The sequence below is a fragment of the Nycticebus coucang genome, chromosome 2, assembly GCF_027406575.1.
Source record: "Nycticebus coucang isolate mNycCou1 chromosome 2, mNycCou1.pri, whole genome shotgun sequence".
NCBI classification, from domain to species: Eukaryota; Metazoa; Chordata; class Mammalia; order Primates; family Lorisidae; genus Nycticebus; species Nycticebus coucang.
Genome location: NC_069781.1, coordinates 144,078,265 through 144,106,208, shown reverse-complemented (window position 1 = coordinate 144,106,208; position 27,944 = coordinate 144,078,265). Strand labels below are relative to the sequence as shown.

Sequence of the window (27,944 nt, the reverse complement as noted above, 5' to 3'; positions counted from 1 at the left end):
ACACTGACATAATGCCACAAGTAGAAAATTCCTCACACGAGTATGAATACTTAACGTGAACTTTGTTTCATACAGAAAGTTGCTAAAAATATCATATAAAATTACTGTTAGGCTATGTGAATAAGGTGTATATGAAAAACATAAATGGCTTTTATATTTAGATTTGGGTCCCATCCCCAAGATACCTCACTATGTATATGCAGATATTCCTAACTCAGGAAAAATCTGTAATCTGGAGCATTTGTTTTCCCAAGCATTTCTGATAAATGATACTTATCCTGTATGTATTCAAAACCTTACCCCAACTTTTCTGGTGCTGCCATTTTCTAGTTTCATTGATTGATAGAAACCTTACCTCCCTTTTGTCCCTTCATGTTTTTCTGTTCATGATACTTGTCTTAAATATTTTCCTTTGTTTACATTTATAACCACATCTGACAGTATTATAAATCTTCAGTCATAATTTAGAAAAATCAAGAGGTGAAGAACAAACTCCCTGTGTCTCCTCACACGTGTCCGAGGTGATGAACAGACTCACTGCATCTCCTCACAGCTGTGCTTGTAACTTGTTTTCTCCTGAGGATTCCTGTTAGTGTTGGCTTTCTGTTCAGAGAACTTCCTGTGGCCTTTCTTGTACTGTGGGTACAAGAAAGCATAGTCTCTTAATTGTCCTTCCTCTGAGAATGTTTTCATTTTCTCTTTTCTGAAGGATGTTTTTGCTGATCTTGGATTTCTGGATTAAAGGTTCTTTTCTTTCATCAGTTGAAAAATACTTTGTACTCTCAGCTGGCCTCTTGGAAATTTGCTTATTATTCTGCTGCAGTTCAGGTGCTTCTCTAGCTGTTTTTGAGATGTTTTCCTTATCCTTTTCAGTTAAATATGGTATGCTCAGAGTGTATTTCTTAGGGTTCTTCCTGTTTGGAGTTTGCTTACCTTGTTGTATCTACAGATTTAGGTCTCTTGCAAAATTTGGGAAGTTTTAGGCCATTTTTAAAAAAAAACTTTTTAAAAAATTATTATGGGCACATAGTAGTTGTGTATCTTTATAGGGTCTCTGTAATGTGCTGATACAAGCCTGTAATTTCAGTTCATCCAGTCAGGTGTTTTTTCTGTTATGAACGTTCCAGTTGCACTCTAGAGGTCATTTTAAAGGGTCATTTTATACCCTGTTGATTCTAGTCACTCTGTTGTGCTATCAAATACTGTTCATTCTGTTAACTATATTTTTGTGCCCATTAACCATCTCCACTTTATCTCCCCCTTCCCAGGCTTTGGTAACTATCATCCTGCTCTCTTATCTCCCTGAGCTCAATTGTTTCTAATATTTAACTCCCACATGTGAGAATAGGAGAGATTTGTCTTTCTGTGCTTAAGCTGTTACTTCTCAGAGCACATTTTCAGCCCGACCTTCTTTTTCCTCTTTCTTACAGGAATGTTAGATCTTTAGTTATGGTCCTACAGATCCCTGGGCCTGTTCTTTTTTTTAATACATGTTTATTCTCTGTATTATTCTGACTGGGTAACTTTTATTTTCCATTTCACTGATTCTTTGCTCTTTTTCTTTCATTTTACTATTGAGCCCATTCTCTGACCTTTTTATTTTGGCTATATATTTGTCATTTGTAAACTTTGCATTTGGCTCTCCTTATGTCTTCAGCTTCCTATTTTTTCATTTATTTCTCGTGTTCATAATTGCTCATTGAAGCATTTTTACCCTGGCTGCTTTAAAATCTTTATCAGATTATTCTCACATCTCTTACCATCAGTCGATTGTCACCATCAGTCAAATGTCTCTATCAGTCAATTGTCTCTTAAATTTAGTTTTAGATTTTTCTGGTTCTTGCTATGATGAGTGACTTTCTCCTGAAATATGGACATTTTCATGTCATGTTGTGAGACTCTGGGTCTTACCTAAGCTTCCTTCTAACTGGCTTTCTGTGGCCCTGCTTTCCAGGGCTAGCTAGCATGTGTATCACCTTGTCACTGCCTGGCAGGTTCAATGTCCAGGCTTCCTGGCTGGCCTGGACACCCTGGTAGGCAGTGTGGGTGGGACTTCTGCCGACTCTCTTGTGGTCTCCACAGTTGTTACTCATTGCCCACTTGTTCAGGGTATCTAAGCATCATGGTTGCCTGCAATAGATGACTGATGCCCTGGGCAGTTAGGATGGCGAGCAGAGGGAGTGTGTCAAGAGGGATGTGTATGCTCCAAGTCAGTTGCTTTCTTTGAGCTTTGGGCTTGTCTCTGGGGTCTGTAGCCCTGCAGAGAGGAAACATAATACTGAAAAGTGGGAAATGAGTGATTTCAGGAAGGGCAAAACTTTGCTGAGACTCAGTTTTTAGAAGAAATTCCTCTGAGGGACATGTCCTTGACAAGGCTTCTCTGTTCTGGAAGGACTCAGGGGCTTGTCAGTTGTCAGTGCTGGGCTGGGTTCCTTGCTTGGAGGGCAACCTGGTAAGGCACCCTGAGAAGGGTAGGGGTGCTGCTTTACCTGCAGATCTTTCTGCTTTTCCATGTTAAGCCCAGTGTGCAATTTGAAGTGTTCTTCTTCTAGTTTTATGTAACTGTTAGCTCTCAGCTTCTGGAGCTTTTGATGCCAAGAGGGTCTGTTCCAAAGCTCCACTATGTCATGTGTCATACTCCAATGTGTGACCTCAGGCCAGTTACTTAACCACTCTGTGCCTCAGTGTCCTCATCTATAATATGTGGATAGTACTATCTCACTTTGGTGGGCATGAGGGTTGGCTAATTTGTGTAAACTGTTTAAACCATTTTGGCACATCATCTGCTCTCAGGTATTACCTATTATCATTATCCACTTTCTCAGCATTACAACAGACTGTGGCCAAGATATCGATCGATAGGTAAGATGTTTTCTTTCTTGTTTTCTAGATGTGAATGAACTGAAGGAATGTCTTTCTGTGCTGGTTAAAGAGCAGCAAGCTCTGGCTGTCCGGTCAGCCACCACTACCCTCTCAGCCCTGAGACTCAAACAGAGGCTGGTGATCTTGGAACGCTACTTCACTGCCTTGAATAGAACTGTTTTTCAGGAGAATGTCAAAGTGAAGTGGAAAAGCGGCAGCATTTCTCTGCCTCCTGTGGACAAAAAAAGGTAATGATAACATAAAGAAGGAATCATGATGTTAGCTAAATATAAAATTCAGGGTTTTTTTTTTTTTTTTTTAAAGAAAAGTTTAATCAAGGTTTTTTTGTTTTTTTTTTTTTTCTTTTTGAGACAGAGTCTCACTATGTCACCCTCGGTAGAGCAACATGGAGTCACAGCTCGCAGCAACCTCCAACTCTTGGGTTTAAGCAATTCTCTTGCCTCAGTCTCCCAAGTAGCTGAGACTACAGGTGCCTGCCACATGCCTGGCTATTTTTTGTTGGAGTTATTGTTATTGTTTAGCTGGCCCAGGCTGGGCTTGAACCCGTCACCCTTGGTGTATGAGGCTGGTTCCATAACCACTTTGCTTTGAATGCTGAGCCTAATCAAGGTTTTGTTTTCTTTTTTTTGAGACAGAGCCTCAAGCTATCACTCTGGGTAGAGTGCCATGGCATCATAGCTCACAGTAACCTTCAGCTCCTGGGATTAAGCAGTTCTCTTGCCTCAGTCTCCCAAGTAGCTGGGTCTACAGGCACCCGTTACAATGCCCGGCTAGTTTTTGGCTGTAGTTGTCATAGTTGTTTGGCAGGCCCGGGCTGGATTCGAACCCACCAACTCTGGTGTATATGATTGGCGCCTTAGCCACTTGAGCTATAAGCACTGAGCCTAATCCAGGTTTTCAATAAAGTCTCTTGGTTCACCTTCTGAAGTTTTATTCTTACTTTCTCTTTTTATATGTTTTGTATAATCTGAAGAATGGATTTGTCACTTTGCTCATATAGTAACAGGCCATCCCATATAATGTGTCATTATTTTAAACAACCTGTTCTGTCAGAAACTGCAGAAGCCAGGCTAGTCAGCTCAAATCCAGTTTCGAAAGTGAGCCCTGAATATTGTGTTGTGTTGTTTTGCTGCTGGGAAAGGAAGAGTCAGATTGTAGTGTTCAGTGCTAAATGCTCTAGGTGCTTCATATTTTTTTCTTACTAATGTGACTTTCTTATTCTTTTGTTATAAGAGATGCTTTTGGGCATATGAGTTTTAATTTGTCAGTCTCTGTTAATAATCAGAGGTATTTACAAACAGCACTAGAATGTTGAAGGCTTGTGTAAAATTGTATTTTTTCTAGGCGGTGCCTGTGGCTCAGTGAGTAGGGCATAGGCCCCATAACCGAGGGTGGCTGATTCGAACCCGGCGCCAGCCAAACTGCAACAAAAAATAGCTGGACGTTGTGGTGGGTGGCTGTAGTCCCAGCTACTTGGGAGGCTGAGGCAAGACAATCACCTAAACCCAAGAGGTGGAGGTTGCTGTGAGCTGTGATGCCATGGCACTCTACTAAGGGCGTCAAAGTAAGACTCTGTCTCTAAAAAAAAAAATGTATTTTTTTCTAAAATGTAGCTATCTACCAAACTTTTGTCCTGAGAAGGCTAAACTACCACTGTGCCTGATGGAACTCATTGTAGGTAGTCGAGAGAGTTGGCTTTGACTGTAGTAGGGACACTGACTCCTTGGAGAACTTCTTGAAAGTATAGGAGGCAGAAAGAAGCAGAGGAAGAATCCTGATCATCTTGCTCCCTGGAGGCGGGAGTGCTCCTTGTAGCCTGTGTCCTTGTTTTCTAATGGTTCTAGTTGAAATCACCTTGCAATCTGCCCTGCATGTTCTTGGCTTCCACATCCATGGATTTAACCAGTTGCAAATTGAAAATACTCTTAAGAAACCCAATAAAAAATAACAACAAATGGTACAAATAAACAATATGGTATAACAGCTATTTACATAGCATTTACATTGTATTAGGTATAAGTAATTTGAAACAATTTAAAAGTGTATAGGAGGATGTGTGAAGGTTGTATGTAAATCCTATGCCATCTTATACCAGGGACCTGAACATCCTTGAATTTCCATGTTAGTGTGGGGGAAGTTTTGGAACCACTTTGCTGCAGATAATGAGGGGCAACTATACGTGTCATATTTTTGAATATAATTTTAGAATAAAACGAACTGACAAATGAGATTCCTGCCCGTTTGGTAATAGCCAGTGGCATGCTTCTCTTTCCTTTGTGACAGACTGTGATGGTCCTTCCGGGGGTTCTGTGTGGGTGGGTGGTAGATGTTAAGATTGTCTGAGCACTCGCGTGCGTTGGTTAAATCAGACTGAATTCCCTCAAATTGAGAAGTGGTTGAGAGCCCAGCTGATTTTTCTGTCTGCTCATTTATTTGTGGTAACATAAGGGTTGTTGGATTAATTATAATGTTTTTCATTAAGTAGAAGAATTCTTAATGTTATAAAAACCTTTTTGAGATAATTGTGAATGCATATGCATTTGTGAGAAATAGTACAAGGATTCTTTATATGCAGGTTACTATGAAGGTTTTGAGACAGAATATGTTATGGTCCATTATTTCACTTCCAAGAAACACAGTCCACAGCGTCCTTTCTGAATGACCCGTGCAAGTTTCACCTTGCTCTGCTCATCAGTGTCACTGGGGAGCCTTCCTTTGTGTCCATCTGCTGCACTGCATCCTGTGGAGCTGGGAATAGAGCACTTTCATGTGATGATTTTCTGTGATTTTAAAGGAAGTTAAGCGAGTCTCAAAGCCTTGAGCATTTGCAACAGGCTTTCAATCAAGAATTTAGAAGAGGCTGAACTTCACTGAACGACAAGGAGAGAGTGGGCACCTGGTGACCACAGTGACTGAGGAAGACATCGCTGCTGTGGAAAAAATGGTTCTTGAAAAAAATTGAGTGAAAAAAAAAAGAAAACAATTGAGTGACATTAAAGGACACTAAAGCAGCACTACAGATTGCACCACTGGCAGTGTCCAAAAGCTTGCACGATTATCTTCAAGCCAGGAAAGTTTCATCCTGCTAGGTACCTTACACTTTGACAGATAAGCAAAAGCACATTCGTGTTGAATGGTGTGAAGAAATGCTGGTTCAGGTTTGATGCAGGCAGGTCTAGATGCATTTCTGACGTTATTGCTGGTGATGAAACCTGGACTCACCAATTTGATCAGAGAATAAATGTCAGTTGACATGGTGGATTTTTCCTGATGAAAACCCACTAACACAAGTGAAGCAGTCCAAAGTATTAGAAAGAAAATGGTGGCAACTTTCTTCCCTGAAAGTGGTTATGTTGCAGCTCTTCCTGTAGAGGAACATAGGACTGTTACTGCTCAGTGGCACACAGCAGTGTACGTAGCAAAAGTTTTTGGGATGCTTCAAGAGTAGTGGCCAAGGACAGGACTGCTGGGGAGCATCTTGCACCAAGACAATTCATCTGTCCACAAACTTCCACCCTACAGTCCTGACCTGGCCCCAGGTGATTATTTCTTGTTCCCTTTAGTCAAAAATTACATGAACAGAAGAATGTTCGAAACCAAGCTTAATGTCACTTGAAGAACATGAGTGGAAAGAGTGTTTCCAAAAGTGGTTCAAAAGAATGCAAAAATATGTAGAATGTCATGGCAATTATTTTGAGAAAATACAGTAATCAGAATGATTTTAAGTTTTGTAATTTTTGTGTATCTCAAACCTTTGATGGCAGTTCTCCTATTTTGCAGTCAGTTTCCCCTGGTGGAAGACATTTGTAAAACTTGAACACAGTTACAACACCTAGGATATTGACTTTGACACAATCTGATTGTCATTCAGTTCTCTGCAGTTTAACAGACCCTCCATTGTGTGGGTGTTTCTCTTTGCAGTTTGACCTTGAGTGGACTTATGTGAGACCACCACTTCAGTAGGGCACATGGATGGGGCCCTTCAATATCCGCACCCATCTCTTTCGCATTCTTCCCGCCTTAACCGCTGGAAACTGCTAACCTGTTCTCTATTATGTAATTTTTTTGAAATTTTTCTCTCTGTGTATTTCCCTTAAGATTTTCCAAGTATTGCCTGTATCATTACTCCTGAGGAGTATTCCATGGTTGTCCATGGAATGTTGTCCCAGTTATTTCCAGTTTGGGGGTATGACAAATAGAGCTGTTATGAATATTCATTTACAGGCTTTTAAAAAATTCAGTCATTTTTCTCTGTTAATGTCCAGGGTTTTGTATGTACATAAGTTTCATTTCTCTGGGATTCAAACCCAAACCCAAGAGTGAAGTTGTTGGGTCTCAGGATTAGGTTTAGATACAACTGTGAGGAACACTAATGTATGAAATTGCCATACTCCCCACCCCCACCCCCAGAGTCAAGGTTCTGGCTTTCATTTTTACTAGTTATGTCCAAGTGTTACCATTTAGATTTGTCACTTTTTTACATTAATCATGATAGATGGTATAGTGATGCTCCTAAATTTTTGTAGAATTCTTATCCTCATTTCTCAGCTTCCTGGATAGTGGTGTATTTTATCCTTCTTGTGGGACTAGCTTGGATAGTTGACTGGTATGGGTGGGGGAAGGTCCAAGCTATTTCTATTTTTTTTCTTGAACATCTGTAAAATAGAGAGGCACTTGCTAATGGTGTAGCACTTCTGAGACCATACACTCTTAGGGCTGTGGGGCTCTTTCTCCAGGTCGAGGATCCTGACTGCCTGAGGAGAACCAGGCTTCATGCTTACTCTGGACCAGCTTTCTCCAAGGCTGTCTTCCCACCTTCTCTGGACAGACTTAGAACATGTGCTTTAGATAGACTTAGAACATGTGAAGGTCCTGTTATACTCTTTATACCTTGAAACATTCATATTTCTTCTTCAGAGGCAAAGATTCCTGTCTCCCAGATACCTAGTGCCCTCCTCAGAGGCAACCTATAACTAGAATTTGTGTTTCCTTCAACCTTTTGACTGTGAACAGGTAGGCATTCTAACGATGTTCATTTGGTAGGAACAAGGCTTGGAGGCACTGTTCATTTTGTAAACAAAAACGTGATGACACATTTTACTACTTTGTCACCTGACTTGAGTCTGTAACCCTCAAATGCTTTGTTCTCAGTATTTTCACAGTTCTACCTGAAATAATTTGTATAAATAGTAGATTCTTGTGGGACTATATATAAATATGGAATACGATAAATTCAAAGAGTCAAGTTTTAGAAGACTCAATCATTGTTGGAGAATTTGGATATAGAGGTAGCTTTAAAAATACTTCTCACATGGTACTGGCACAAAAAGAGAGAGGTAGATGTATGGAACAGAATAGAGAACCAAGAGATGAACCCAGCCACTTACCGTCATTTGAACTTTGATAAGCCTATCAAAAACAAAAATTGGGGAAAGGTTCTCTATTTAACAAATAGTGCTGGTAAATTGGCTGGCAACCTGTAGAAGACTGAAACTGGACCCATACCTTTCACCATTAACAAAAATTGGTTTTCACTGGATAAAAGGTTTAAACTTAAGAAATGAAGCTATAAAGATACTTGGAGAGAGTGCAGGGGAAACAGTTGAAGAAATTGGCCTGGGAGAATATTGGAATTTATGAGGAGGACTTCTCTGGCAATTGAAGCAACACCAAAAAGATATCACTGGGATCTGATCAAACTAAAAATCTTCTACATAGCCAAGAACACAATAAGTAAAGTAAGCAGACAGCCTTTCAGAATGGGAGAATCCACAGAGAACTCAAACTTATTAGTTATTTCATTGTGGGCAAGATACTTGAACAGAAGCTTCTCTGAAGAAGAGAGGCACATGGCCTACACACACATGAAAAAATGCTCATCATCTTTAATTGTCAGAGAAATGCAAATCAAGACCACTTTGAGACACCATCTAACTCGATTAAGATTAGCCCACATCACAAAATCCCAAAACTACAGATGTTGGTGTGGATGTGGAGAGAAGGGAATGCTAATGGTGTAGCACTTCTGAGACCATACACTCTTAGGGCTGTGGGGCTGTAGCACACGTCTACACTGCTGGTGGGAATGCAAGCTAATATGTCCCTTTTGGAAAGAAGTTTGGAGAACACTAAGGGAACTAAAAGTAGACGTGCCATTCGATCGTGCAATTCCTCACCTACGTATATATTCAGAGGACCAAAAATCACTTTACAACAAAGATATTTGCACCAGAATGTTTATTGCAGCCCAATTCATAATTGCCAAGTCATGGAAGCAGCCCCAGTGACCACTGACCCATGACTGGATCAATAAACTGTGGTATATGTATACCATGGAATATTATGCAGCCATAAAAAGATGGAGACTTTATATCTTTTATGTTTAAATGAATGGAGCTGAAACTGTTGTTCTTAGTAAAATATCTCAAGAATGGAAGAAAAAATACCCGATGTACTCAGTACTATTACAAAACCAATATATAATCACCCGCACTTTCATACAAATGATGAAACACAACTATATCCCAGAATGAAGGAGAGAAGAAAAGGGGGAGGCCGGGTGGAGGGAGGGTAATTGGTGAGACCTCACCTATTATGCATAATGCCAAATTTATTAAGAGTAGAGTATAAATGTCTTAACACAACAAATAATTTAAGTGAGGTTAAGGCTGTGTTAACCAGTTTGATGTAAGCATTCCAAATTGTATATAAAATCACATTGTATCCCATAAATGCATTAATGTACACAGTTATGATTTAATAAAATAATAAATAAAAAATAAAAAAATAATACTTCTCACAATGGCCACGCACCATGGCTCACACCTGTAATCCTAGCACTCTGGGAGGCTGAGGCAGGTGGGTTGCTCGAGCTCATGAGTTCAAGACCAGCCTGAGTCAGAGCAAGACCCCATCTCTAAAAAATATCCAAGTGTTGTGGTGGGTACCTGTAGTCCCAGCTACTCAGGAGGATGAGGGAAGAGAATTTGAGCCCAAGAGTTTGAGGTTGCTGTGAGCTGTGATGCATGGCACTCTACCGAGGGCGTCAAAGTGAGACCCTGTCTGAAAAAATAAGAAAATATTCATCACAAAAAATGTTAACTCTCAAGTACCATAGGATCTGACTTGGAAAACGAAAAGTGTAAAACCTGTTTAAAGTTTAAAAGAAGTCAAGGCTTGGCAACTTCAATGGAGAGAAGACAATTTCAATCTGAAAATATATGATTTTGATGCCAGTATATCAGGAATAAAAGCCAATATTCCTAACAATTCATCAATTTTAGAAGTCTTCCAGATGTTTCTCTAAGAACATTTGGTTAATCATATTGAACAACTCTGGAGGAAGAGCTGTTTTCTGGTTAACAATCCTCTGTGTCTCACAGAAAGGCATTTTTCATCTAAGCCCAGCAATCCAACAGGAATACAGCAAGATGCCTGCCGGAGATGTGTTTGCACAAAACAAAGAGTGAAGCGAGACCTCACATCAGTGCATACAGTGTAATGGATTATGCACCAAACTGTGTTTTGAGTTCACCATACGGAAAAGGATTAAGTTTTTACTGATACTTGTTTCATATTATTTTTTAATTTTCATATTTTTAGTTGAATATAAAAATTGAAGCAGAAACCAACTTGGGTGAATTTTATTTTTCTTAGTGAGAAACCAGAAAATGTTCCAGTAGCGCCCATGTATCATGAAGGCTGTTGTGATCGCTGCATACCTCAGGTGGTGTGTTTGTTTCTGAGACCCATAGTCAGTGGGTTAAAAGTTACTTTTGCACTATTTCCAGTGGTTCTCAACCTTCCTAATGCCGTGATCCTTTAATACAGTTCCTCATGTTGTGGTGACCCCCAACCATAAAATTATTTTCGTTGCTACTTACTAATTGTAATTTTGCTACTGTTATGAATCGTAATGTAAATTTCTGATATGCAGGATGTGTTTTCCCATAGTCTTAAGGGTCGCAACCCACAGGTTGAGAACTGCTGATTTAAGCATTCACAGTTAAGTGGGTAGACTGCCCCCAGGGTAGTCGGTCCCACATCCTCACTTCTAATTGAGATATTGTATCTTGGGGAAATCATCCCTAGCATTATCTAATTTTTTTTTTTTTTGGGACTGTCTCACTCTGTTGCCCTCAGTAGAGTGTTGCGGTGTCACAGCTCATAGCAACCTTAAACTTTTGGCCTCTGCCTGCCACAATGCCAGCTATTTTTAGAGACAGGGGTCTCACTCTTGCTTGGGTTGGTCTCGAACTCCTGCACAGAAGTGTCCCACCTGCCTTGGCCTCTCATAGTGCTAGGATTATAGGGAGAAGCCACTGAGCCTGGTGTAATAATTACCTTTTTTCTTTTTTTGAGACACAGTTTCATTATGTCACCCTCGGTAGAGTGCTGTGCCATCACAGCTCACAGCAACCTCAAACTCCTGGGCTTAAGTGATTCTCTTGCCTCAGCCTCCCAAAAGCTGGGACTATATAGGTGCCTGCCACAGTGCCCAGCTATTTTTAGAGATGCTGTCTCACTCTGGCTCAGGCAGGTCTCAAACCTGTGAGATCAGGAGATCCACCTGCCTTGGCCTCCCAGAGTGCTGGGATTATAGGCATGAGCCACTGTGCCGGGCCCAGCATTATCTATTTTTAATAGCATTTCCCCTGATTATGAAAGCACATTATGCTAAATTTGGGGAGTGTAGTCTGTAGTAGAAATACTATACAGTGTGTGTATATTCCGAGGGTGCCAAAAAAATACATACACATTTAGTTAGCTCAGTGAGTGGCAGGTTCGAGCCTGTCTCAAAAAAAAAAAAAAAAATGCATACACATTTAAAGAAAGGAAAAATGTATTAAAATTGTAATACTCAATATGTGCTGATGATGTTTGTTATCTTATATGTTCTGTCTTGTATCTTTTTTAATTGCAGAAATCAAATGTGACTCGAGTATTATAATTTTATTTATTTATTTATTGAGATAGAGTCTCACTATGTTGCCCTGGGTAGAGTGCTATGGAGTTGCAGCTCACAGCAACCTCAAACTCTTGGTCTTCAACGATTTTCCTGCCTCAGCCTCCCAAGTAGCTGGGACTACAGGTGCCTGCCACAACACCCGGGTATTTTTTTGTTGCTGTTGTTATTGTTGTTTAGTAGGCCCAGGCCAGGCTCAAACCCACCAGCTTTGGTGTATGTGGCCAGTGCCCTACTCACTGAGCTACAGGCTCTGGGCCAAGTATTACAATTTTAATAGATTTTGTGTTAAAGTGTGTATCCATTTTTAGTACCTTCTGTATAGATACATGTAAATGCTATATAATATAGAGAATAAAATTGCTTGCTCCTATTATTGAATTTATTATATATGCATTTTCGTATTATAGTTATTTTTCTTTTTTTTTTTTTTCAGGATTTTGAGGTATACTATTTGCACAGCCTTTTACTGCATACAGAATGAAGCTGTGAGATGTTAACATATATGTGATAAAAAGCTTAAACATGTGAGAATGATAAGCACTACACTGAGATGTCACTCCACAGGATGGGCTGGGAGGGGACAGGTGGAGCACAGTGGCCCCTCACATGCTCTGGCTTGTGAATAGCCCAAGTGAACATGGCCCAGCTCAGGGTCAGAGTTCAAGTGTCATTTTCCATGCCCTTCCATTTCACCCACCTGCCTTTCCTGCATAAGGTTTACCCATCATTGGCCTCCAGTCCTACTGGAATATTGCCTCCCTGAGGTTATTTTTTTATTTTTATTTTTATTTTTATTTTATTTTTTATTAAATCATAGCTGTGTACATTAATGCAATCATGGGGCACCATACACTGGTTTTATAGACCATTTGACATATTTTCATCACACTGGTTAACATAGCCTTCCTGGCATTTTCTTAGTTACTGTGTTAAGACATTTATTTTCTACATTTACTAAGTTTCACACGTACCCTTGTAAGATGCACCTTAGGTGTAATCCCACCAATCACCCTCCCTCTGCCCATCCTCCCCCCTCCCTTCCCACCCTCTCCCCCTTCCCCGTATTCTTAGATTATAACTGGATTATAGCTTTCATATGAAAGCTATAAATTAGTTTCGTAGTAGGGCTGAGTACATTGGATACTTTTTCTTCTATACTTGAGATACTTTGCTAAGAAGAATATGTTTCAGCTCCATCCATGTAAACATGAAAGAGGTTAAGTCCCAATCTTTCTTTAAGGGTGCATAAGATTCCATGGTATACATATACCACAATTTATTGATCCATTTGTGGGTCGATAGGCACTTGGGCTTCTTCCATGACTTAGCAATTATGAATTGGGCTGCAATAAACGTTCTGGTACAAATATCTTCGTTATAATGTGATTTTTGGTCTTCTGGGTATATAGCTAGTAGAGGAATTGTAGGATCAAATGGCAGGTCTATTTTTAGACCACTAAGTGTTCGCGAAACACCTTTCCAAAAGGAACGCATTAGTTTGCATTCCCATCAGCAGTGCAGAAGTGTTCCTTTTCTCCACATCGATGTCAACATCTCTGGTCTTGGGATTTTGTGATATGGGCTACTCTTACTGGAGTTAGATGATATCTCAAAGTAGTTTTGATTTGCATTTCTCTGAATATTAAGGATGATGACCATTTTTTCATATGTCTGTAGGCTGTGCGCCTGTCTTCTTTAGAGAAGTCTCTCTTCAAGTCCCTTCCCCACACTGAGATGGGATCATTTGTTCGTTTCTTGCTAATATGTTTGAGTTCTCTGTGGATTCTGTTATTAAACCTTTGTCGGAGACATAACCTGCAAATATCTTCTCCCATTCTGAGGGCTGTCTGCTTGCTTTACTTACTGTGTTCTTGGCTATGCAGAAGCTTTTTAGTTTGATCAGGTACCAGTAGTGTATTTTTGATGCTGCTTCAATTGCCCAGGGGGTCCTCCTCATAAAATATTCACCCAGGCCGATTTCCTCAAGAGTCTTCCCTGCACTTTCTTCTAGGATTTTTATAGTTTCAAGTCTTAAATTTGAATCTTTAATCCAGTGAGAGTCTATCTTAGTTAATGGTGAAAAGTGTGGGTCCAGTTTCAGTGTTGTACAGGTCGCCAGCCAGTTCACCAGCACCATTTGTTAAATAAGGGAATCTTTTCCCCACTGAATCTTTTTAATTGGCTTGTGAAAGATCAAATAACAGTAAGTAGTTGGGTTCATCTCATGGTTCTCTATTCTGTTCCATACATCTACCTCTCTGTTTTTCTGCCAGTACTGTGCTGTTTTGATCACTATCGATGTATTATAGTCTGAGGTCTGGTAGCGTGATTCCTCCTGCTTTGTTTTTATTTCTGAGTAATGTCTTAGCTATTTGAGTTTTTTCCTGATTCCATACAAAACAAAGTATTATTTTTTCAAGATCTTTAAAGTATGACAGTGGAGCTTTAATAGCGATTGCATTAAAATTCTATATTGCTTTGGGTAGTGTGGACATTTTAACAATGTTGATTTTTCCCAGCTATGAGCATGGTATGTTTTTCCATTTGTTAACGTTTTCAGCTATTTCTTTTCTAGAGTTTTATAATTCTTTTTCTAGAAATCTTTCACATCTCCCACCAACCCAGGAATGGATTAACAAGCTGTGGTATATGTATACCATGGAATACTATTCAGCCATTAAAAAAAATAGAGACTTTACATCCTTCATATTAACCTGGATGGAAGTGTTAGACATTATTCTTAGTAAAGCATCACAAGAATGGAGAAGCATGAATCCTATGTACTCAATTTTGATATGAGGACAATTAATGACAATTAAGGTTATGGGGGGGAAGCAGAAAGAGGGACGGAGGGAGGGGAGTGGGGTCTTGGTGTGTCACACTTTATGGGGGCAAGACATGATTGCAATACCTAACAATTGCAATCAGTGTAACCTGGCTTATTGTACCCTCAATGAATCCCCAACAATAAAAAAAAGAAATCTTTCACATCCTTTGTTAGGTAAACTCCCAAATATTTCATCTTCTTTGGCACTACTGTGAATGGAATAGAGTCCTTGACTTTATTCAGCTTGACTGTTGTTGGTATATATAAAGACTACTGATTTATGAATGTTGATTTTGTAACCTGACACACTGCTATATTCCTTGTTCACTTCTAAGAGTTTTTTAGTAGAATCCCTGGTGTTTTCCAGATATACAAACATACCATCTACGAAGAGTGAAAGTTTGATCTCTTCTGACCGTATGTGGATACCCTTCATCGCCTTTTCTTCACTAATTGCGGTGGCTGAAACTTCCATTACAGTGTTAAAGAGCAGTGGAGACAATGGGCAGCCCTGAGTGGGAATGATTTCAATTTAACTCCATTCAATATGATATTGGCTGTGGGTTTGTTGTGGATAGCCTCTATCAGTTTAAGAAATGATCGCATTAATGTACACAGCTATGATTTAATAATAAAGAAAAATAAATTAAAAATAGTACTAAAAAAAACCAAAAGAAATGTCCCTTCTATACCAATTTTCTTAAGTGTTCTGATCATGAAGGGATGCTGGATATTATCAAAAGCTTCTTCTGCATCAATTGAGAGAATCATATGGTCTTTGTTTTTTAATTTGTGTATGTGCTGAATTACATTTATAGATTTACGTATATTGAACCAGCCTTCAGACCCTGGGATAAAACTGACTTGGTCGTGATGTATAATTTGTTTGATGTGTTGCTGCATTCTGTTTGTTAGGATCTTGTTGAATATTTTTGCATCTATATATTCATTAGTGATATTGGTGTATAATTTTCTTTTCTTGTTGGGTTTGTTTCCTGGTTTACTTCATAGAACGTCTTGGGTAGTCTTCCTTCTTTTTCTATATTTTGGAACAGGTTGAGTAATATAGGTACTAATTCCTCTTTAAAGGTTTGGTAGAATTCTGACGTGAAGCCATCTGGTCCTGGGCTTTTCATTTTATGGAGATTTTGTATGGTTGATGCTATTTAGAACTTGATATAGGCCTGTTCAACATTTCCACTTGATTCTGGCTAAGTCTTGGAAGGTGATGTGCTTCCAAGTATTGGTCAATTTCCTTCAGATTTTCATATTTCTGAGAATAAAGTTTCTTGTAATATTCATTAAGGATTTTTTTAATTTCTGAGGAGTCTGTTGTTATTTCGTCTTTGTCATTTCTGATCCATGAGATTAGAGATTTTACTCTTTTTTTTCCTGTTTAGGTTAGCCAAAGATTTATGTATTTTATTGTCCTTTTCAAAAAACCAACTTTTTGATTTATTGATCTGTTGTATAATCCTTTTGATTTCAATTTCATTTAATTCTGCTCTAATTTTGGTTATTTCTTTTCTTCCGCTGGGTTTGGGATTGGAATATTCTTTCTTTTCCATTTGCTTGAGATGTCCCATTAAGTTGTTTATTTCCTCTCTCTTCATTTTCTTGAGGAAGGCTTGCAGTGCTATAAATTTCCCTCTTACGACTGCCTTTGTAGTATCCCAGAGGTTCTAATAATTCGTGTCTTCATTGTCGTTTTGTTCCAAAAATTTGGCAATTTCCTTCGTCTTTTTTTTTTTTTTTTTATTGTTGGGGATTCATTGAGGGTACAATAAGCCAGGTTACACTGATTGCAATTGTTCGGTAAAGTCCCTCTTGCAATCATGTCTTGCCCCCATAAAGTGTGACACACACCAAGGCCCCACCCACCTCCCTCCTTCCCTCTTTCTGTTCCCCCCCCATAACCATAATTGTCATTAATTGTCCTCATATCAAAATTGAGTACATAGGATTCATGCTTCTCCATTCTTGTGATGCTTTACTAAGAATAATGTCTTCCACGTCCATCCAGGTTAATACGAAGGATGTAAAGTCTCCATTTTTTTTAATGGCTGAATAGTATTCCATGGTATACATATACCACAGCTTGTTAATCCATTCCTGGGTTGGTGGGCATTTAGGCTGTTTCCACATTTTGGCGATTGTAAATTGAGCTGCAATAAACAGTCTAGTACAAGTGTCCTTATGATAAAAGGATTTCTTTCCTTCTGGGTAGATGCCCAGTAATGGGATTGCAGGATCAAATGGGAGGTCTAGCTTGAGTGCTTTGAGGTTTCTCCATACTTCCTTCCAGAAAGGTTGTACTAGTTTGCAGTCCCACCAGCAGTGTAAAAGTGTTCCCTTCTCTCCACATCCACGCCAGCATCTGCAGTTTTGAGATTTTGTGATGTGGGCCATTCTCACTGGGGTTAGATGATATCTCAGGGTTGTTTTGATTTGCATTTCTCTAATATATAGAGATGATGAACATTTTTTCATGTGTTTGTTAGCCGTTCGTCTGTCGTCTTTAGAGAAAGTTCTATTCATGTCTCTTGCCCATTGATATAAGGGATTGTTGGCTTTTTTCATGTGGATTAATTTGAGTTCTCTATAGATCCTAGTTATCAAGCTTTTGTCTGATTGAAAATATGGAAATATCCTTTCCCATTGTGTAGGTTGTCTCTTTGCTTTGGTTATTGTCTCCTTAGCTGTACAGAAGCTTTTCAGTTTAATGAAGTCCCATTTGTTTATTTTTGTTGTTGTTGCAATTGCCATGGCAGTCTTCTTCATGAATTATTTCCCCAGGCCGATATCTTCCAGTGTTTTCCCTATGCTTTCTTTGAGGATTTTTATTGTTTCATGCCTTAAATTTAAGTCCTTTATCCATCTTGAATCAATTTTTGTGAGTGGGGAAAGTGTGGGTCCAGTTTCAGTCTTTTACATGTAGACATCCAGTTCTCCCAGCACCATTTATTGAATAGGGAGTCGTTCCCCCAAGGTAAGTTCTTGTTTGGTTTATCAAAGATTAGGTGGTTGTAAAATGTTAGTTTCATTTCTTGGTTTTGAATTCGATTCCAAGTGTCTATGTCTCTGTTTTTGTGCCAGTACCATGCTGTCTTGAGCACTATGGCTTTGTAGTACAGACTAAAATCTGGTATGCTGATGCCCCCAGCTTTATTTTTGTTACAGAGAACTGCCTTAGGTATACGGGTTTTTTTCCGGTTCCATACAAAATGCAGAATCATTTTTTCCAAATTTTGAAAGTACGATGTAGGTACTTTGCTAGGAATGGCATTGAATAGTTAGATTGCTTTGGGAAGTATAGACATTTTAACAATGTTGATTCTTCTCATCCATGAGCATGGTATGTTCTTCCATTTGTTAATATCCTCTATTTCCTTTCTGAGGATTTCATAGTTTTCTTTATAGAGGTCCTTCACCTCCTTCGTTAGGTATATTCCTAGGTATTTCATTTTCTTTGAGACTGTGGTGAAGGGAGTTGTGTCCTTAATTAGCTTCTCATCTTGACTGTTATTGGTGTACACAAAGGCTACTGACTTGTGGACATTGATTTTATATCCTGAAACATTACTGTATTTTTTGATGACATCTAGGAGTCTTGTGGTTGAGTCTTTGGGGTTCTCTAAGTATAAGATCATGTCGTCAGCAAAGAGGGAGAGTTTGACCTCCTCTGCTCCCATTTGGATTCCCTTTATTTCCTTGTCTTGCCTAATTGTATTGGCTAGAACTTCCAGCACTACGTTGAATAGTAAAGGTGACAGAGGACAACCTTGTCTGGTTCCAGTTCTAAGAGGAAAAGCTTTCAGTTTTACTCCATTCAGTAAAATATTGGCTGTGGGTTTGTCATAGATAGCTTCAATCAGTTTTAGAAATGTGCCACCTATGCCTATACCCTTCAGTGTTCTAATTAGAAAAGGATGCTGGATTTTATCAAATGCTTTTTCTGCATCTATTGAGAGGATCATGTGATCTTTATTTTTGCCTCTGTTAATATGGTGGATAACGTTTATAGACTTGCGTATGTTAAACCAGCCTTGCATCCCTGGGATGAAGCCTACTTGATCATGATGAATGACTTTTTTGATGATAAGCTGTAATCTATTGGCTAGGATTTTGTTGAGAATTTTTGCGTCTATGTTCATTAGTGAGATTGGGCGATTTCCTTCTTAATCTCATCTATGACCCAGCTATCATTCAACATAAGGTTATTTAACTTCCATGTTTTGTATGAGTATGCAGATTCCTGTTGTTACTGAATTCAACTTCTATTCCATGGTGGTCCGAGAAGATGCAAGGAATTATTTCTATTCCTTTAAATTTACTGAGTTTAGACTTGTGACCTAAGATGTGATCGATTTTGGAGTACATTCCATGCACTGATGAGAAGTATGTGTATTCAGTTTTGTTGGGATGAAATGTTCTGTAGGTGTCTGCTAAATCCAAATGTTGGATGGTTAGGTTTAAATCTAAAATTTCTTTGCTCAGCTTCTTATTGGAGGATCTATCGAACACTGCCAAAGGAGTGTTGAAATCTCTGACTATTATGGAGCTTGAGGAAATCATGTTGCTTATGTCTGTTGGAGTTTCTCTTATAAATTGAGGCGCATTCTGCTTGGGTGCATAAATATTAATCATTGAAATCTCATCATATTGAGTATTACCGTTAATATGAAGTGACCATTCTTATCCTTCCATTCTTTTGTTGGTTTCAAGCCTATTGTATCTGCGAATAGAATTGAAACACCTGCTTTTTTTTGGTTACCATTTGTGTGAAATATGGACGACCATTATTTCACCTTGAGTGTATATTTGTCTTTTAAGGTAAGATGTGATTCTTGTATGCAGCAAATATCTGGCCTGCCTTTTTGTATACAGTCAGCCAACCTGTGCCTCTTTATAGGACAGTTTAAGCCGTTCACGTTAGTGGAGAATATTGATAAGTCTGGTAAAATTTGGGGTATCGAGGTTTTCGAAAGTCCTGTGGACATTTTTAATCCTTTTACCACTGTGGAAGTTGGAGTTTGATCAAAAGTTTCTGAGTGAGTTTACTTTTGTGGTAGAGGATTTGACTGGTCATTATGGAGGATAGGTCTGAGAATATCCTGAAGTTTGGTTATGGCAAATTTCTTCAACATATGAATATCATTAAAGTATTTAATTTCTCCAACATTAATGAAACTCAGTTTAGCTGGATACAGAATCCAGGGTTGAAAGTTATTTTGCTTTAGGAGATTAAAAGTAGATGATCACCCTCTTCTGGCTTGAAAAGTTTCAGCAGAGAGATCTGCAGTCATTCTAATATTCTTCCCTTTGTAAGTAATGGTTTTCTTACATCTGGCTGCTATCAGAATTTTCTCCTTCATACTAACTTTACTGAAGTTAATTATGGTGTGCCTGGGGCATGTCTTATTTGGGTTCAGTCGTGCTCAGGTTCTGAAACTGCTATCTGAATTTCAGAATATCTTGGCTTGTCTGGAAAATTCTCTTTCATAAGTTCATGGAGAAGAGGGCCTCTGTGCCCTGTGAAGCCACTTCTTCGCTTTCAGGGATTCCAATGAAGCGGGTATTAGCCTTCTTCGAATTATCCCAGAGCTCTCTGAGAGAATGATCCGTTTTTCCTCTCCATTTCTCTTCCTCTTTGAGAGTTTGGGAGCTTTGAAAAGCTTTGTCTTCAATGTCAGAAATCCTTTCTTCTGCTTTCTCCGCTCTGTTGCTGAGGGATTCTACTGTATTTTTTCATATCTTTGAGGACTACAAATTCTTGCTTCAATGTGAGAAAATCTTTGGTGGTTTTGTCTTTAAATTTGTTGCATTTTTGAGACAACTTTGGAATTTCTCCTTGAATTTGTAATTTCAACTTTTGAATTTCTCCTTGAATTTCTAATTCCAAATTTTCCTCTATTCTATTAATCTTGTTTGCAATCCATATTCTGAATTTGATTTCTGACATCGCAGCCTGCTGTTTATGAATGGGATCTTCAGTTACATCTGCCATATTTTTCCTTGGGGAGAGTTGATCTACTGTGGTTTTTCATGTTACCTGAGTCTTTCCGCCGATTCTGTTCCATAATTATTTTACACCATTCGACTTTTCCCCTGCAGCTTTGTTGAGGACCCATACAGTGCTACGCCTTGAGAAACTGGGGACCTATTTGATGTGGTGGGGCTAAGTGGCTCTGTCTTGTTTTCAGCTTGTCTTTGTCCGACCCTAGTGAAACAGTTACTCTGAGTTGAAGTTTCTGCTGTGGAGAAATACGAGCAGTTAAGTTACCTTACCCCCCACAGGCAACAATTGGAAAGGGAAAATCAAACCTTCTTACAACCACACACCCAGGGCACCACTTGGATAGTCCTCAGGCAATTGGCTCAATTAAAAAGGTCCAAGTCAAGTTGTCTCAGTCAGGACCAGTCTCAGGTGGAAAAGTTTAAAAGGTCTCTGGCAACTGGATTGCAGGGGTCTGCTGACAACTCAAATATGACTTGCTCTGGTGCTCTGTGAGGTCAGGCTGACCCACCCAGCAAATAGATTAGTCTGGGAAGATTGATGCCTCCTTCCCCACCTTGTACCTCTGTCACATCCAGTCGCTGATAACCCTGCAGGGCTGTGACCCTGTTGCCTCCAATGAGTAGATACTCCAGGAGTTTGCACCTGCCTAAATCACAAGGAGATCTATGTCTCCTCTGCCTGGCCGCTGCTCTCTGCCTCTATCTGGCAGGGGGAGATGACGCCCGACAACCTCAGGCACTTGATGGAGGCTGGGGGTGTTCACTCAGTTCCAGCCCCACTCCTGATTGATGTTACTGACAGAACAGAACAACTTTGTGGGAATTTGTTTCTGTCTCTGCTAAATTCCCCTGCAGAAGGGAAGATGTTTGGAGTTCCTAGAACCTGTGCCTCATGCCCTGTCTGTGCTGCTGTAGTTTGTATTCTCAGCACAGTTACCTGTGAGTTCCAGCCTCTACCCGACCACCTTTGTTTAGGCAGATGATCCCCTAGGGGCCGGATGCCTCTTAAGCTCAGTAAAGCGGGTCCTCTGGGTCAGCCCCGCCCTGGGAATCTCCCGGCTCTGAGCATGCGTTTTCTAGTTCTTGCGCTCCATCCAGGCGGGTACCGCCTCAGGCAAACCCTTTACTCATGGGGCCTACGTTTACATCCCAGATCTGTTCCGAGGTGGTTGGCACTTGAGAAGATGCCCAACCTCCTCTGGTTGCCCAGAGAGACGGGGGTGTGACTCTGGAATATCCCGGGGTGAGCCCTATTGTTACCAAAAATGGCTGCTGCTTTGCACCTCAGGGCAGTGCTGCTCTGGTGTGGTTCCCTCTCATCCGACTGACCAGCTACAGTCCTGTCCCTGTCCACACCCCTCGAGAAATCACTCAAGAATCTGGACTCCTGGGGGACAGGCCTCCAGACCTCAGAGTGAGAGTGATAGGGGAGTGCTGGGAGCTCAAAATTGCAGGTAGAGAATATATACTGTTTTACACAGTTTTATGCCTGACAGGAGAGCGCCATGGTACCCTGGTAGGGGAAGTAGGTCCAGTTTTTAGAGGGTCTCTCCTGTGGAATATAATGGGAGGATCTGTGAACTCTGCTCATTTGTTTATGGGCCACTCCGAGCCGTTCTCATGGGGGAGGGGACTCCCGTCCTCTTGGTGATGGATTTTGTACCTTTTGTTTGTATCTTTGGGGTTGCAGCTCACCTTAGCAGGGTTGATGCGCATTCTTCAACCTTCTCTCTTGGTGCAGCTCTAATCCACCAGGTTACTTGCTAAATTTCTGTCCTTTAACTCTCCTTCTGGATGGGAGCCTCTGTGGAAAGCTGGGTTCAGTTAGCCATCTTGCCTCCGCCGTGCCTCCCCCTCCTGTTATTTTTCAAGCACTTATCTAAGTTATTTACAGTTAGTTGTAAATGTTTTTTTTTCCCTTTAAAGAAAGACTTGTCCTTTATGAAGGACATCTGATAAAAGGTTTTAAAAAATGAAACTAAAAATCACTTGTGAGCCTACCATCTAAAGAAAACCATTGATCACATTTTGCTACAAATTCTGTCATATTATGTATTTTATTTTAGTATTTGCGCATTCCTCTGACTGACCAGTTACCACCACACGTGTTTTGTCCCCAGCTCCCGGCCTGCTGGGAAAGGGGTGGAAGGACTTGCCCGCGTCGGGTCCCGTGCAGCTCTCTCATTTGCCTTTGCATTCCTACGTCGGGCCTGGAGGTCAGGTATGTGCCCAGCATGCTGTCCTGTTCCCTGACAGAGCGAGAGGTTTGTGTACTGTCCTGTCTGTCCTGCTCCCTGACACAGAGGGAGGTTTGTGTGCTGTGCTCAGCCTGCCAACATGTCCTTGGGCTGAGTACCTCCATTTTCTTTCTCTGTTTCCTTGTTTGTTCAATGAGAATCTGAGAGTCTGGTTGACTTTTCAGTACTATGCTTACAAGATCAAAAAAGAGTGCATGAATACCCTTGCTCCTAGGCAAACCATTGTCATTGAATACTTCAGTCCTAATTTATTTGTAGAAGTTAGTATTGCTCATGTGAGAGCCATAAGATACAGAATTGAGTTTGAGGCAGCTGTGTTAGTTTTTGATGTATCAGAGATTAGAAAAGTGACAGTGACAAATTCTGAGGGGTGGGAAGCCCACCGGGAGAGTGAGGGGAGTGAGCATCCTCCTCTGATGTGTATGTGTGCCCAGGTGAGGATGCGGACCTGTGCAGCGAGCTGCTGCAGGAGTCCCTGGATGCCCTTCGAGCTCTTCCCGAGGCCTCACTCTTCGATGAGAGCACAGTGTCCTCTGTGTGGCTAGAGGTGGTAGAGAGAGCAACCAGGTTCCTCAGGTCCGTCGTGACTGGGTGAGTTCTTCCCTTTTATACCTTCCTGGGGGAAAAGTTCTAGTGTGCTTCAGTCCCATTCTTGCATTTCTCTCCTTGGAGCTAGGAGACTTAATCACTTACACTCCCAGCACACCCTCAGCTCTGTGATTCCAGTCTTCTGTTCTCAGCTTTTCAGAAGGGTTGATTTGACCAAGGAAGCGGTCAAATGGATGAAATGGAAAATAAAATATGCTTTTGTGATTCATGTATTTGTTTTAGATATCTTATACCTTGGTGATTCATGAAGTGTTCAAGCACTTGTGTGGGTCTCTGTTATAACCAGGAGCCACTGCTGTGTGTGATGGGTGGTGTTCTGTTTGAAGATACAAATCTTTAAACAGCTAGTTTTTTTACTGTAAAAATTTAAATGTGAATTATTTGCAAGAAAAAACATGAACTCTGGTCTTGAGTGCTGTGTGTTTTTGTTAAGGTTTTTACATTTATCAAAAATGTATCAGGGCTGCCTGTGTCTGTGCCCCCGGGCTGTGATTCCTTCTCATGGGAGTGCTGGTAAAGGCTTCACCACAGAGCTTAAGGCTGGCGCCTCTGATGTCATGAAATCCTCCCTCCCCAACCTTGCGTTAAGAAAATAAGTTGTTTATTATTGAGTAACAAAGAAAAGTTTAAAAATATTTCTTTGATCTGAGATAAAAATAGGCATAGATATTTACCTGTGGATTCTTAGGTGGTTTTATAAATTGATTCTTCTCCAGTTCTGTAGGGGATTATTGATAATCTTACAGTGTTTTTAAGAGATGGGATATTGCTCTGTTGCCCAGGCTGGAATATAGTGGCATGATCATAGCTTACTATAACCTCAAACTTCTGGGCTCAGTATGCTTTGCCTCAGCCTCCCTAGTAGCTGGGACTTAGGGTGTGCAGCACCATGCCTGGATAATTTTTTTCCCAGTTTTTTTGGAGCCAATTGCCAAGGCTCATCTTAAACTCCTGGGCTCAAGTGATCTTCTGTTATCAGCTGTGGTTATACTATGCCTACCAAGCAATACTTACACTTTCATTGATACAGGAAACATATCTGTAAACATTCAAAACATTATTCATGTTTTGAATAATGATGCTATTTTATGCTTCAGAAACTTGGAGTATGTTCTAATGTAATAGTATCTGAATTAATACTTGTAATGAAATACAGTAGAACCTTCATAGTTGACCACCTCCTTAAGTTGATCCAATTTTCATTGGCCGGGCATGGACCACTGTACATATTAGTACAGTAGGCCTAGTTCCTTGTGTTGACCACCTGTGTGTATGGACCAGTTTGTTACAGTCCTATGGGTGGTCAACTTATAGAGCCTTTACTGTATATCTTCAAAAGTTGTTTTTCTACTTTAAAACCTCTCAATAAATTTGAGTACCATGTCTCAGAAACTTGATTCTAAGATATTAAAAATATATACCTTTCCATGGGAGAGAGAACGTAGTTAGCACATCAGTGAGATTTTAAGCTTGCTCCTTTCTCTGACATTGCTTTGTTCCTGCATCTACTGTTTTCATTTCAGGGATGTTCATGGAGCTCCAGGGACCAAAGGGCCAGGAAGCATCCCCCTGCAAGACCAGCACTTGGCCCTTGCCATTCTGTTAGAGCTGGCCGTGCAGAGGGGCACACTGAGGTGAGGGGTGCAATAGGCTGGGCACACTTTGAGGGGTACCTCTGTGCCTAAACATTCATTACACTTTGTGTCCTTTCCTTGAATTTTTTGCAGTTAGGGTATGTGGTGGTCTTTAATCAGAGAACCATGTCCCAGGGCCTCTCTTCTTTATGTTTGTCTAACATCCTTTTTAATGCTCAGTTTTCTTGGAAGTATTCTTTTTTTTTCTTTTAGTTTCCGTTGAAAAACTATTTTGAGGGAATGATTCTATTAATTTAAGGTTCTAGAAATTTCCTATAGCAAATGATAGTTGAACATCTTAACTGATCTTATATTTTCTATGAACAGATGGCAAATGTCCTGTGCCAAAATCTTGGTGTCAGTTCAGTGATTTTATTGCCACGAATTGTTTCTATGTCATTATTTTAGTTGCCTTTCATATCCAAAGTATTTCTTCACTTTTATTTAGCTATTTGTTTTTATTTTGGGTGGATCATTGGGAAAAAGTTAATCTGTTTTTACTAGGAAACCTATCTTCTCCTTTAGCCAAATGTTGTCTGCCATACTGCTGCTGCTCCAGTTGTGGGACTGTGGGGCGCAGGAGACTGACAACGAGCGTTCTGCTCAGGGCACCAGCGCCCCACTTTTACCTTTGCTGCAGAGGTTCCAGAGCATAATGTGCAGTAAAGACGCGCCTCACGCAGAGGGAGACATGCATGTAAGTCCCATAGCAGCCTTCTTCTTTCAGCTTTTTAAGTAATGGACTTCGGTGAGCAGGATCAGAGTGCTTGTCATGGCAGGGGTTGTCTCTGGGGGTGAGTGGTGATGACAGGAGTGAGTCAGAGAGGACAAGTGTGGGAGGCTGTGGTGTGAGTTCAGTGCACACAGCACGATACCACATGAGCCCATCAGGATCCTTCAGTGTGGCCATGCATGGCCAGAGCCAGCTCTGATGTGTAGGACTGGGCTCTGTGTCTGTTTTAGATTGTGTCTATTTTTTGGGATTTGTGTCTTTTTTTTTTTTTTTTTTTTTTGAGACAGTTTTACTCTGTCACCCTGGATAGAGTGCTGTGGTGTCATAGCTCATAGCAACCTTAAACTCTTCAGCTCAAGTGATCCCTTTGCCTCAGCCTCCCAAGTAGCTGGGACTACAGGTGCCCGCTATGAGCCCAGCTAGTTTTTCTATATTTAGTAGAGATGGGGTCTCTGTTCAGGTTGGTCTTGAACTCTTTAGCTCTAGCCTCCCTCCAGCTTCTAGCACTCCACCTTCCTTGGCCTCCCAGAGTGCTAGGATTTCAAGGCAGAAGCCACCTGCTTGGCTGGAATTTGTGTCTGGACAAGGTCAAAATACTTTAGACTTGTTTGCTGCCATGTTGACTGTGCAGCTTTCCTGCTGCTCTGGCAGAGCCAGAGCCCTTGGTGGATATGGCCAGTGTTTACGTGTTCCCAGCAGCTACCTTTGTTGTGTGTGGCTGTGAAGGGGTATTAGTGGCTATGGAAGATGTAAAAGAAGGCATGTTCACTTCATGAAGGCCTGAGTTGGTAGAGGGATGAAGAGGGTGCACACCTTGATGCTGTTGAAGGTGCAGAGCACTGAAGTGACAACACAGGGAGGCCTTGCTGAAGGCTGTGGCTCAGGGTGGTGTGGGAAGGAGCCAGGTCTAGCGGGGACTCTCACTTCATCCACATTGGAGGAGTCCATGCTGGCAGTCATGCCACTGTCCTGGCCAGCATCTCCCAGGTCAGCCAGTCAGTGTCCGTCTCTTGTTTTCCTCTGACCTGTTTATGGAGAGGACTCAGAGCAGTGAGACAAACCCAAGTCTGGAATACACACTTTTAAATACTCCTTATACAAAACCTAGGTCAACAGTGGCTCACTTTTTCGCCCTTCCTATGTGCTAGATACTATGGGGGGCACATCCCCTGAGTTGTCATTGTACTTGGTCCCAACCATGTCCTGTTCAGGTGAGGACACTGAGCTGGGGGAGTGGTGGGGAGCCAGGCCCTGGGCCTAAACTTCTAGGAGTGCTGCTCTGTGCAAGGACAAGGTAGATTTTGCTGTTCTGGAAAGATGTAGCTATTCCATTATCAGGCTTCAGCCTCATTTAGCTATTATTTTGCAGTGTTTAAACTCATGATAATAAGGCTGTTCTACTTTTAGAAGAATTAGAACTACAACTTAATTTGCGAAATTAAGTTTTCTCCAGAATGGACAACATTTAGATTAAAACAAGGGGTTTTGTTTTTGTTTTAGTATTCAAGGCCAGATTAAGGTGCTGTGCTGTGTTCCCTTGGAGCTCGCTCTGCATTTCTCTGGGGTGGTTTAGTTGTATTTGTGATCTGTGTGAAGTCTGCACCTATGGAGTAACAAGGCTGTGCACATTTATGCAGTAGATGTAGCGATGTGCAGATGTGTAATTGTCATTAACATTGTTATCTGATGGCCAGAATGAGCACATTTACAGATAATCCCTAACTCTGCTAGTACCAAATTATATAAAAAGTGGTTAAAGGCCAATTGTGTTACTTTAGTTTTTCCCACTGTTTGTGAATATGTTTGTTTACTTTTCATCTAGCTTTTGTCTGGCCCCCTAAGTCCCAATGAGAGTTTCCTGCGGTACCTTACCCTTCCACAAGACAACGAGCTCGCCATTGATTTGCGGCAGACAGCGGTTATTGTCATGGCCCATTTAGACCGCCTGGCCACGCCCTGTATGCCCCCGCTGTGCAGCTCTCCGACTTCACATAAGGTAATGGGGGAACAGTGT

General features: G+C 40.7%; 1 protein-coding gene across 11 annotated transcripts in view; it reads left to right on the top strand.

Annotated features, from left to right (window-relative positions):
• The window catches only part of HERC2 (HECT and RLD domain containing E3 ubiquitin protein ligase 2), a 275,737-nt gene that overhangs the window by 91,196 nt on the left and 156,597 nt on the right, over nucleotides 1-27,944 (top strand). For 9 of the 11 annotated variants that reach the window (XM_053582031.1, XM_053582025.1, XM_053582027.1 and 6 more), the window contains 6 exons: nucleotides 2,891-3,110; nucleotides 22,817-22,917; nucleotides 23,389-23,545; nucleotides 25,087-25,197; nucleotides 25,723-25,894; nucleotides 27,753-27,926. In XM_053582031.1, the coding sequence (XP_053438006.1) occupies nucleotides 2,891-3,110; nucleotides 22,817-22,917; nucleotides 23,389-23,545; nucleotides 25,087-25,197; nucleotides 25,723-25,894; nucleotides 27,753-27,926 (935 nt within the window). The remainder of the gene's footprint in view (nucleotides 1-2,890; nucleotides 3,111-22,816; nucleotides 22,918-23,388; nucleotides 23,546-25,086; nucleotides 25,198-25,722; nucleotides 25,895-27,752; nucleotides 27,927-27,944) is intronic. The other 2 variants (XM_053582033.1, XM_053582034.1) reach the window with 1 other exon arrangement.